This window comes from Mercenaria mercenaria, chromosome 3, assembly GCF_021730395.1.
Source record: "Mercenaria mercenaria strain notata chromosome 3, MADL_Memer_1, whole genome shotgun sequence".
NCBI lineage: Eukaryota > Metazoa > Mollusca > Bivalvia > Venerida > Veneridae > Mercenaria > Mercenaria mercenaria.
The window spans coordinates 6041217-6054629 of NC_069363.1; the positions used below are offsets into that span (position 1 = coordinate 6041217).

General features: G+C 36.2%; 1 protein-coding gene across 1 annotated transcript in view; it reads right to left on the minus strand.

Annotated features, from left to right (window-relative positions):
* Positions 1-565: 565 nt before the first annotated feature.
* LOC123525527 (dystrophin-like) overlaps positions 566-13413 on the minus strand; it is a 55796-nt gene continuing 42948 nt past the window's right edge. The window contains exons 14-18 of the mRNA XM_053537799.1: positions 11515-11600; positions 10395-10521; positions 9493-9628; positions 8342-8611; positions 566-3224 (exon numbers count right to left, since the gene is read on the minus strand). Of these exons, the coding sequence (XP_053393774.1) occupies positions 3106-3224; positions 8342-8611; positions 9493-9628; positions 10395-10521; positions 11515-11600 (738 nt within the window). The 3' untranslated portion in view covers positions 566-3105. The remainder of the gene's footprint in view (positions 3225-8341; positions 8612-9492; positions 9629-10394; positions 10522-11514; positions 11601-13413) is intronic.

The following is a 13413-nucleotide window of genomic DNA, read 5'->3' on the forward strand; positions in this document are numbered from 1 at the left end:
CGGAAACTGTTTTACTGTTCAGGGTCACTGTGACCTTGACCTTTAACATATTGACCTCAAAATCAATAGGGGTCATCTGTGGTCATGGCCAACCTAATATTAATTCCTGTCACTAGGCCCAATGCGTTCTTGGAGTATTGCTGGAAACCATTTAACTTTCCTGGTCAATGTGACCTTGACCTTTGATATATGACCTCAAAACAATAGGGGTCATCGCTGGTCATGACCAACCTAACTATCATTTCCTGTCACTAGCCAAAGCGTTCTTGAGTTATTGCCTGGAAACCATTTTACTGTTCCTGGTCACTGTGACCTTGACCTTTGAATACTGACCTCAAAATCAATAGGGGTCACTGCTGGTCATGACCAACCTACCTATTCAACTTTTCGTGTCCTAGGCCAAGCGTTCTTGAGTTATATCCGGAAACAGTTTTACTGTTCATGGTCACTGTGACCTTGACCTTTACATACTGACCTCAACATCAATAGGGGTCATCTGCTGGTCATGACCAACCTCCTATCAACTTTCATGATCCTAGGCCCAAGTGTTCTTGAGTATATCCGGAAACCGTTTTACTATTCAGGGTCACTGTGACCTTGACCTTTGACATACAGACCTCAAAATCAATAGGGGTCATCTACTGGTGATGACCAACCTCCCTATCAACTTTCATGATCCTAGGCCCAAGCGTTCTTGAGTTATCATCCGGAAACGGATAGGTCTACATTCCGACCGACCGACCGACCGACAGACCGACCGACATCTGCAAAACAATATACCCCTCCTTTTTCAAAGGGGGGCATAATAACTGGGGTCGAAATCTGTACATCAAAAATATGTAAATATATTGAAATATTTTAAATGAGTAACTCCTACACCACATGTTCATTCTGGGGGATGAATTAAATGACAATTAAAAGCATTATGACACTTTGGCCAATTCATAAAAAGGAACATCATTCTAAATATATGTAAATAAATTGGGCAAATACAAATACTAAAGACTATAAAAATGAATAGATATACAAAAAGACCTGTATAAACCACAACCCTGACTAAAAAAATAAAATAAGTATAAATAAAACAAGAGCTGTCACAGGAGACAGTCCGCTTGACTATTTTGATGAGGGATAGTGAAATCTGGCACATCTAAGGAAGCTGGAGCTGTCACTGGAGTAGTTAATGACTCCAATGTGGATGAAGATATTAGACAATAGCTTAATGCAGAGTCAAATGTATTTAGTAATAACAGAGATTGAGATAAAGTGTAAAATATTAAATAAGTATCAAAGGGACATAATTCATGGACAATTTCTGTAAGAGTAATGCATCATGATTCATATCATGTGGCTAATAATGTGGAACAACTATTTTAAGTTTGAGACAAATATGTTTAGTATTAACTGAGACGGGGCAAAAGTGCATCACAACTTGAACCTGCAATTCTAAGTAAAAAGGAGGCATAACTCGTAACATATTGGTGCCAGTGTTACAGACCTTGTGTTATATGATGTGGTTGATGATGTGGAACAACCCTTCTAAGTTAGAATCAAATCTATTTAGTAACACCGAAGAGATGGTGAAAAAGCACAAAAATTAAACTGAAATTCTAAGTAAAAAGGGGACATAATTCATGAAATATTTGCATCAGAGTTATGGATCTTGTGTCATATGATGTGGACAATGATGTGGAAGAAATATTTTAAATCTGAATCAAATTCATGAAGAAATAACAAAGATATAGTGAAATTGCACCAAAATTAATTATTATTATACCAGATTTATTCTAAGTAAAAAAGGGGGCATAATTCATGAAATGTTGTTGCAAGAGTTATGGCCCTTGTGTCAAATGATGTGGGTGATGATATGGAACAATTATTTTAAGTTTGCATCAAATCTCTTCTGCTACAACAGAGGTATAGTGAAAATGTATAAAAATTAACCTAAAACTTTAAGTATAAAGGGGGCATAATTCATATAAAACTGGTGCCAGAGTTATGGACCTTGTGTCATGTGGTGTGGGTGATGAGGTGGAACAACTACTTTAAGTTTGAGTAATAACTGAGATAGAGTGAAATTGATCCAAAACATTAACCTGAAATTCTAAGTAAAAAGGGGGGATAATTCATGAAATACTGGTTCAAGAGAGCTATGAACCTTGTGCCATATGATGTGGGTGCTGATGAGGAATAACTATTTTAAGTTTTGAACCAAATCCGTTAAGAGAAAAATAGAGAGTGCATCAAAACTTAAACCAGGGTGTGGACGCAGAAGGACACCGACGCTGGATCAAGTAGGAAAGCTCTTCGTATACTTTGTATAGCCGAGCTAAATAAGCATGTATAATAATTCCATCACACAGTATGTGATGGTACGAGTTAAGAGAAAAGTTAAAGCAATATGATATTGAAGCTATCCAACAAATATGGTAAGATACAGAATCAGTTTGGTAATAAAGGCATTTACAGTTTTAACATCAGATAAAATCTATAAACATCTCAAAAGTAGTGAACTACATTACTATGGTTACCATTGGTCATATTGCTACAACAGCTTGCTTTGTGTCCATGCTATTTCATAATTCTTGGTATTCAGTCTTGATCAGCATTTTTCTACCTACTTTTTTCCAAGCTTTAATTTGATATTTTATGAGCAAAGGCATTAACTTAATGTTTATTCAAACCATCAGTTCCTATTATGTCAGTGTCAGACTTATAGTTGGTAGTATCAGTATTGTATGTGCATAAAGGTAACATACTGGTTTGCAAGAAATCTTACAATATCATTAATTTGTGTGAAACTGAACAGAAATTTCACTTGTTTTGCTGGCCAGGGTTTCAGTAAGTTGTTATTTTTTCAGCAGTTCTGTCAGCAAATGAACACACTATTGATACTGTCAAAAAAAGCTAAGGTTATAAACAGCAGCAGTAATAACAATAGCTAATTATTATGGAAACAGACATAGATAAAGCAAAACAATATTGATGCCTGGAACACAAACTACATCTTTGGTATCTATTGTCTAAAAGCATTCAAACAGCAAATCTTTTTTCAGAAGAATGACTTCAAAATAGTATTTCTGTTTCAAATGACTTCTATGAGCATCAAGATGGTATCCGAATATTAACAGCTTGATTCACAAAGTCTGACATAGCCGTCTGTATAGAGTTGGCCGCCCGCAACATATCATCGTCACTCCCTCCCAGTCTCGACTTTGGCTGCCCTGGAAAATATCAACAGCATTGCTATAAGATGGATATATGTCAAAATATTGTTACTTTTCTATGAAATAAGGAGGAGAACAATATAATTATCAAAGAACCATTCTTCACTGCAGCTCAGCAAATTAACCATAGCATGACCGGAATATAGTTTTTACACACCTACGCAATTGATCAAAAAACAATTAAACAACAAGAGGGCCATGATGGCCCTATATCGCTGTTATCATTGCACTTGAGGACAAGAAGGTCCTCAGTAAAATATCAATGTCCAAAGGACAAGAACAAAAAAGGGAAGAAATTTAACAAAAAAGAAAAAAAAATTCTAACACGGTATAGATATGTCAAAATACACCTAAAAATTGGAGGTACCATCCATGTTGTACCACAGAAAAGTGGTCTCGGTTTTTCCCTACGGCCAATAATAAAAAAGTTACTAAAAATAAGCTATTTATAGTAACGTAAAAGGGAAGTAATTAAACAAGAGGACCATGATGGTCCTGAATCGCTCACCTCTTCCCACATAATCCAGTTTTGAGTATGACGTCATTTTTTCTATTATTTGACATAGTGACCTAGTTTTTGAGCTCATGTGACCCAGTTTTGAACTTGACCTAGATATTATGAAGATAAAAATTCTGACCACTTTTCATGAAGATCCATTGAAAAATATGGTCTCTAGAGAGGTCACAAGGTTTTTCTATTATTTGACCTATTGACCTAGTTTTTTAAGGCACGTGACCCAGTTTCAAACCTGACCTAGATATCATCAAGGTGAACATTCTGACCAATTTTCATGAAGATCCATTCAAGGGTATGGCCTCTAGAGAGGTCACAAGGTTTTTCTATTTTTAGATCTACTGACCTAGTTTTTGATCGCAGTTGACCCAGTTTCAAACGTGACCTAGATATCATCAAAATAAACACTCAGACCAACTTTCATACAGATCCCATGAAAAATATGGCCTCTAGAGAGGTCACAACGTTTTTTCATTATCTGACCTACTGACCTACTTTTTGAAGGCACGTGACCAACTTTTGAACTTGACCTAGATATCATCAAGATGAACATTCTGACCAATTTTTATGGAGATCCATTCACAAGTATGGCCTCTAGAGAGGTCACAAGGTTTTTCTATTTTTAGACCTACTGACCTAGTTTTTGACCGCACATGACCCTGTTTCGAACTTGACCTAGATATCATCAAGATGAATATTCAGACCAACTTTCATGAAGATCCATTGAAAAATATGGCCTTTAGAGAGGTCACAAGGTTTTTCTATTATTTGACCTACTGACCTAGTTTTTGATGGCACGTGACCCACTTTCAAACTTGACCTAGATATCATCAAGATAAACATTCAGACCAACTCTCATACAGATCCCATGGAAAATATGGCCTCTAGAAATGTCACAAGGTTTTTCTATTATTTGACCTACTGACCTAGTTTTTGACCGCACGTGACCCACTTTTGAACTTGACTTAGATATCATCAAGGTGAACATTCTGACCAATTTTCATGAAGATTTCATGAAATATATGGCATCTAGAGAGGTCACAAGGTTTTTCTATTTTTAGATCTACTGACCTAGTTTTTGACCACACGTGACCCAGTTTCGAACCTGACCTAGATATCATCAAGATGAACATTCTGACCAATTTTCATACAGATCCCATGAAAAATGTGGCCTTTAGAGAGGTCACAAGGTTTTTCTATTATTTGACCTACTGACCTAGTTTTTGATGGCACGTGACCCAGTTTCGAACTTGACCTAGATATCATCAAGGTGAACGTTCTGACCAATTTTCATGAAGATCTTTGAAATATATGGCCTCTAGAAAGGTCACAAGGTTTTTCTATTTTTAGATCTATTGACCTAGTTTTTGACCACACGTGACCCAGTTTTGAACTTGTCCTAGATATCATCAAGATGAACATTCAGACCAACTTTCATACAGATCCCATGAAAAATATGGCCTTTAGAGAGGTCACAAGGTTTTCCTATTATTTGACCTTCTGACCTAGTTTTTGATGGCACGTGACCCAGTTTCGAACTTGACCTAGATATCATCAAGGTGAACGTTCTGACCAACTTTCATGAAGATCTTTGAATTATATGGCCTCTAGAGGGGTCACAAGGTTTTTCTATTTTTAGACCTACTGACCTAGTTTTTGAAGGCACGTGACCCAGTTTCGAACCTGACCTAGATATCATCAAGGTGAACATTCTGACCAATTTTCATGAAGATCCATTGAAAATTATGGCCTCTAGAGAGGTCACAAGGTTTTTCTATTTTTAGACCTACTGACCTAGTTTTGGAAGGCACGTGACCCAGTTTCGAACCCAGTTTCAGATCAGTATCTTCATTAGTTATGGAGATATACCAATTTTAATTTGAAATAAAGGGAGGTAATTTGACATAAAACCAGTCCATAGTTATCTACCCTGATTGTCTCTGTCCAACTAATAACAATAATGAAATTTCAAATAAGTCCTATAAGTACTTACTGATATAAATCCATTTTGATTACAATCAGGGGAGGTAATCAGATAAAAAATAACTCTGGAACCTACAATTGGATCTGATTTGTCATGGAATCCAAGATTTATTGTTTTTGAAGATATTTTGGAAGTTTGTTTCAAACAAGAGCTGTCCATAAGACAGCCAAGCTCGACTATTCGAAATATTGTCACAGAAGCAGGAAATTATTACCCAAAATGTTAAATATCAAAAGAGTTTTAAGTTCGAAAGGGGACATAATTTGACCAAAATACATATCAGAGTTATGGGACTTGGTGCTATCAACTAGTTTTATAACCCCGAAGAAACATATTAAGTTTCAATTCAATATCTGCATTAGTTTTGGGGATAGTAACTTGCATGTAAAACTTTAACCAGAATTTTCTAAGTCCAAAAGGGGGCATAATTTGCTCAAAATACATGTTAAGAGTTATGGAACTTGACCCAGTGAGGTTGGTAATTGACCTAGAAAAAGAATAAATAAGTTTCAAAACTATATGCCTTTTGGTAATAGCTGTATGTACTTGCACGCAAAACTTTAACCAGGATTTCCAAAAAGGGGCATAATTTGCCCAAAATACATGTCAGAGTTATAGGACTTGGTGCTATCAACTAGTTTTATAACCCAGAAGACACATGTGAAGTTTCAATTTAATATCTGTAGTAGTTTTGGAGATAGTTACTTGCATGTAAAACTTTAACCAGGATTTTCTAAGTCCAAAAGGGGGCATAATTTGCTCAAAATACATGTTAGAGTTATGGAACTTGACCCAGTGAGGTTGGTAATTGACCTAGAAAAAGAATAAATAAGTTTCAAAGCTATATGCCTTTAAATGATAGCTGTATGTACTTTAATGCAAAAACTTAACCAAGGTGTGACGCCGACGCTGACGCCAGGGTGAGTAGAATAGCTAGACTATTCTTCGAATAGTCGAGCTAATAAAACCATAAATGAAGTCTCTATATGGCTGCAAAAGCCAAAATAGCCAATTTTGGACCTTTAAGGGGCCAGAACTCTGGAACCCATGATGGAATCTGGCCAGTTGAAGAAAGGAAGCAAGATCTCGTGGTGATACAAGTTGTGTGCAAGTTTGGTTAAAATCAAATCATAAATGAAGCTGCTATTGTGCAGACAAGGTCAAAATAGCTAATTTTGGCCCTTTCAGAGGCCATAACTCTGGAACCCATTGTGGGATCTGGCCGGATCAAGAAAGGAACCGGGATCTTATGGTGACACAAGTTTTGTGCAAGTTTGATTAAATTCAAATCATAAATGAAGCTGCTATTGTGCAGACAAGGTTAAAATAGCTAATTTTGGCCCTTTAAGGGGCCATAACTCTGGAACCCATAATGGGATCTGGCCGGATCAAGAAAGGAACCGGGATCTTATGGTGACACAAGTTTTGTGCAAGTTTGATTAAATTCAAATCATAAATGAAGCTGCTATTGTGCAGACAAGGTTAAAATAGCTAATTTTGGCCCTTTAAGGGGCCATCACTCTGGAACCCATAATGGAATCTCGCCAGTTCAAGAAAGGAACCAAGATTTTATGGTGATACAAGTTGTGTGCAAGTTTGGTTAAATTCAAATCATAAATGAAGCTGCTATTGTGCAGACAAGGTCAAAATAGCTAATTCTGGCCCTTTTAAGGGGCCATAACTCTGGAACCCATAAAGGAATCTGGCCAGTTCAAGAAAGGAACCAAGATCTCGTGGTGATACAAGTTGTGTGCCAGTTTGGTAAAAATCAAATCATAAATAAAGCTGCTATTGTGCAGACAAGGTCAAAATAGCTAATTTTGGCCCTTTCAGGGGCCATAACTTTGGAACCCATAATGGGATCTGGCCAGTTCAAGAAAGGAACCGTGATCTTATGGTGATACAAGTTGTGTGCAAGTTTGGTTAAAATAAAATCATAAATGAAACCACTATTGTGCAGACAAGGAATTGTTGACGCACGGATGACTGACGAAGAGTGATCACAAAAGCTCACCTTGTCACTATGTGACAGGTGAGCTAAAAAGTCAAGGTTGTAACAGGTTTGTTATCTTGCAAAAGTTAAATAAATGGACTTAGTACAACATGCTAAAGCTAAATAAACAGACTTAGTGTAACATGCTAAAGCTAAATAAACAGACTTAGTTTTACTTGCATATCAAACCTGTATTAAGCAGCTATTAGAGTGACACAATCTGTCTGCTTAAGGCAGGTGACTACTTAAAACAAGGTGAAATTAGAACAAATGAGCCATGCCATGAGAAAACCAACATAGTGGCTTTGTGACCAGCATGGATCCAGACCAGCATGCGCATCCGCCCAATCTGGTCTGGATCCATGCTGTTCACTAACAGTTTCTCTAATTGCAATAGGCTCTAAAAACAAACAGCATGGATCCTGACCAGACTGCGTGGATGCGCAGGCTGGTCTGGACCCATGCTTGTCGCAAAGCCACTATGTTGGTTTTCTCATGGTGCAGCTCAAATTGATTTGTGAAGTTGACTGAGAAGCAGTTTAATGCAAGTGGCTGCTTAAGAGAGGTGGCTGCTGAGGCAGGCTCCACAGTATGAGACATTACTGAGTATCATTTTAACACACCATATGACAAATCTTGTGGAAACATTTGGTCAGCTTCGTTGACAAGTGCACGTAACTCTGCCTCTTCACTGTTGAACTCGTCGTAACTCTTTGATGGTGAAGGAAGACTAAACCTGGCTGGGCTAGTATCTAGGACATCTAAACTATCAGCAAGAGTGAGTCCCCTTGGAGGAGAGTTTGGTGGAGTGAAGTCCCTTTGCAATTTAAGGGTTGGGTAAGGCGAGGAGCTGGAATCTGTTGGAGAAAAATCTGGCTGCTGAATTGATGGAGCTGAAAGTAGTAACACAAGAATTTAACAAAACACATGTACTTACTATTACAATGACTGTCATCATGGTCAGGGTCAGATGCAAGCTAGTAGGGAAATATATCCCAAATTTGAGAAGACATATAAAAGGCTGTCCAATGCAGAAACAACTACAGTCAAACCTGTCTATAAAGACCACCCTTGGGAGAGCCAAAATGTGGCCTTTATTGGGAGGTGGTCTTTATTCACAGGTTGAAATACACTGTAAATGTTAAAATGGGAAACAAAACATGTGGTCTTTAGAGCCAGGTGGTCTCTGTTCAGAGGTGGTCTTTAACACAGGTTTGACTGTATGTTGTTTGTCAACAATGATTGAAATGTTGGCAGCTGATATGACAACTAAAATAGAAGCATTTGTGAAAACTTAATGTATCAAGTTATAATATGACTGCTGTATATACTATTATTTGATCTATCCAATTAGTATATCCAATGCTGAAATCAATTAAGGGCAAACTCAAAAACTGACAGAGGTTGTGAGTTCATAAATGTACATGCAAGTTCAATAAACATTTGGGTGTCAAAATTCAGAATACTCTGTAATTTTAACACAATTTGCCCAAACATTCAAGATGTAATTGTAAAACCTTGATATGAAGTTTTAAATGTGTAAATTTATGTGTAGCAAACAATTTGAATAAACTCATCTGACATTATGTTAGATATTTATCATTATAAATAGAGATTTACTACAAATACATATATGTTTACAAGTATGAAATTGTACCCTCTCTAGGGATTCAAATTTTGTTATTATTCCTTAATATTTTACTACAATCTTTCTACATACTTTTGTTATTTTACTTTAATATTCTGAGCATAAAACAGGCACAAAAACACTAACCGTAGTAAATAGAAGACTTTGGACTGATGGAGAAACTGTCACTTTGGTAACCATTCACATTTATGATTGGCACACTGAGAAAAATAGGCGTGGCTTCTATGGGTAATGGTTCTCGTACTGGAAGATTCTGGGTCTCCTGAAAACAAAAGGGTTATATAGCCTTTATGACAACAGCTTACCTGCATTTTACTTTTTAGACATTGAATGCATAAAAGGTATGCAATGAGATACTGTTGAGAAAAGTGCTGTAGAATTTTAATATTCAGTGATTACCATTCTTGTAATAAATAAAACTGACATTTCTCCTCAGATTTATTTCTTTTCTTTTTTTAAAAAGAACAAAAGATGTCTAATGATAGCATGCTTGGCTATTTGAGACCCTTCCACATAACAATAGGCTACATACAAAAGCTTTACCAAAATTGTCTTCATAAAAAAAAAAGAGCATACTGGTAGTTCTGTAAACTGCAAATCAGAGATATGGTTCAGAATGATCATTTTATGATGCCAAAGAATTATGAGGAGTATGTAAGCATTCAGTTCAGCAGTTGTGTAGAAACCTGCTTACATACAGAATTTTTAAGATGCTAATGCTAATGAAAAGGTGACAACAACAGCTCCGCTTTTTTAAATATTTCAAACAGTCAAGCTAAAAAATATATACAGTTAATATAATTCCTCCAAACACTTGAGCTTTTGTAAATTTCTGGTTATCAATTTTGATAAACCATTTTTATATGTGAACTAGGTTTCGTAGATCTAAATGACTAATAAATTGCCCTTTATTCTAAAATCTGAAGTCCACATATTCTATCCTAACAAGTTGTTCTTTAGTTGAAACCATAGAATTTTATGGAGAAAAATAAATGATTTGAGTGTAGCTATGTGGTCATTTCACTTACTCTTAATATTCTATGCATGATACTGGAGGTCGGAGTTTTATGTCCAGAATGATGGCAGTTGCTGTCTGATGTAAGGCTTTCTGTATCACTGGTCTGTTGTAAGGCAGACATCTGTTCATATAACATCCTGAAAATCATATATATATCATATATGTCCTTTTACTGAGAAAAGAGAGTATCTGTTTAAAATTTTAAGACATATAACTAACTGTATTCATGGTATGGTGTTAAGTAGGCCTTTGTTTAAATGGATATTAACATAGCTACCGGTACTCTTTTGTTCTCTCTGCTGTTCTTTCTAGCTTCATAAAACTGAATTTAGAGATTTATGCTACCTGTTGTTCAAGTTTCTACCTAAGCATCCATTATTTAGGTCAATGAGATACAGGGAGGGACAGAAAGATGGAAAAAACAGATTCTCAAATAGCCATACATTGTGAAGAAGGTAACAGAACATAACTATTTGTTTTACCTCCCATAAGACACTAGCATTTTCATAGGATAAAAGGTGGTCCTGTGGTCACCCGCTATATTTATGTAGTGGGTCAATAGATTTTCATGTCGTTTTAGGTAAAAAATAAGGGGTCAATAAAACAAATCAATTATAAGGTTTGTTAGTGACCCTCCATGGAAATATGTGGAGTGTATGATAAATATGGGGACTTGGCTAACACCTCACCAACTGCCCCTGTCCCCCCTCCATTTATCATACTGACCCCACATATTTCCATGAGGGTCACTAACAAACCTAATAAATAATAGTAAACAATAGATAAGAGAATAGTATATGGGGCAGCATGTTATCCCCTTGGCTACCATTAAAGTTTCTGCTAAGTAACAATATTTTCTGTTTTACAAAAGTTAACACTTTAAGCAGGGAGACATAACCAGATTTGTTCCTTTTTAAATGAAACTGATTGTACAGATTACAGAGATGGAAACTCATATTGCCTGTTGATTACATGTGATGCCAAATAAAGCTTACCCGTATCTTTAACCTGAAAGCAACACTGACACTAGAATGCCATGCCTGACTCCAGGGTGACTTCAACAGTCCAATATTCTTCAGCTAAAAATGTTTCAATTAATTTTAACGTGATATTGTGTGTAAAGAATTTACCTGTTTTCTTCTTCAAGATGTCTAATTATTGCATTCAACTCATCTCTTTCTTTCTGTAAGCCATCATCTTTTGGTGAAAAGTTCTCCTGAAATTGTTGTCAGATTTTTTTAAAATTGTGAGTAAAACCTTATCATGAATCTGGAAAGGACATTTACACAAGATGGCCATGGTGGCCCTATTTCACACACCTGTGTTGATGTTCATGGACACTTTATAAGTCAGTTTAGAAACATTCCTTTTTTTAAATTAGACCAACATTTTTTATTTTCAGTTACTCTATTGCAGAAATGTTATTCAAATATTTTGGAAAACAAGCCCTGCCCAGAGCAGCCACATTTTATGACAACTCAATATTGTTGGCATAGTCTGAAATACTATTCCTCTGAATGACATTAAATCATTAAATATTATAGCATCTTTATCAATCAATTCTTTATCAGCAATGACTTTAATAATTACAATTTTTATCAACCTAAAACATGTAATATTATAGCACAATCAGTCAATTCTTGATTTTATCAGTCATTTCCCATTTTTCCAGCATTCAATCTGCAAAATACATATATACAATAGTTTTCATCAGTGTAAGTTTTTATTTTTATTTTTAACTTTCTGAACTAACATTAAACTCAATCAATTGTTGTTCATTTTGTATTGAAGTACACATACTTCTGATCATTTTGATTTCACTCGGTTTTTCCCATTTAGTAAACGGTAACAATTTCCTTTCCATGTTCAAATTGATATTAAAAGAGCTTCCCTATGTTTATATTAATTTTCATTGTGATTTTATTTATTGTATTACTTCCATTGATATAAGTTGCTATTTTAGTGTTATTCAATATAAAACATCTTCACACTGTCTCTGCTGCTAACTTCTATTCCATTTCAACTCTGATGAATTTATTACTACATGTATATCCAGTATGTTCACAAGCTGCCATCAAAAATGAAAAGCATAACCTGAAGATAAGGTAATGAATTACTTCATTTTATTTGTATGATAAATTAATTTTATATCTATTTTGTTAATTTCCATGGCAATGTTTTTTGACATATAGGAAGGTTTTAAACTTCCCACTATATACACCCTCTGGTGGCCTTGTTTTTTGACAAATGGCAATAATTTGAACAATCTTGGTTGAGGTCAATCAAGAAACATTTGGGTGAAATTATTTCAAAATCGAGCTAGCAGTTTGTGATCAGAGCCAGCGGTTCAACATCAGATGCTGTTTGAAGATTTTTTTTTCGTATTTTTAGCTTGCAGCCAAGTATTGAAAACAAGAGCTGTCTCCATAGGATGACACATGCCCCCGATGGCACTTTAAATGAATAGTTATGGCCGATGTTAGAGTTTAGGACCTTTGAGCTACGGACCTGGTTCTTGCACGCGACACATCATCTTACTGTGGTACACATTCATGCCAAGTTATTTGAAAATCCATCCATGGATGACAAAGATATGGACCGGACACGCCCATCAATGCACTATCCTTTAACGTCTAAGTGTGACCTTGACCTTTGAGCTACGGACCTGGGTCTTGCGCAAGACACGTCGTCTTACTGTGGTACACATTCATGCCAAGTTATTTGAAAATCCATCCATGGATGACAAAGATGTGGACCGGACACGCCCATCAATGCACTATCCTTTAACGTCTAAGTGTGACCTTGACCTTTGAGCTACGGACCTGGGTCTTGCGCGCGACACGTCGTCTTACTGTGGTACACATTCATGCCAAGTTAGTTGAAAATCCATCCATCGATGACAAAGATATGGACCGAACACGCCCATCAATGCACTATCCTTTAACGTCTATGTGTGACCTTGACCTTTGAGCTACGGACCTGGGTCTTGCGCGCGACACGTCGTCTTACTGTGGTACAAATTCATGCCA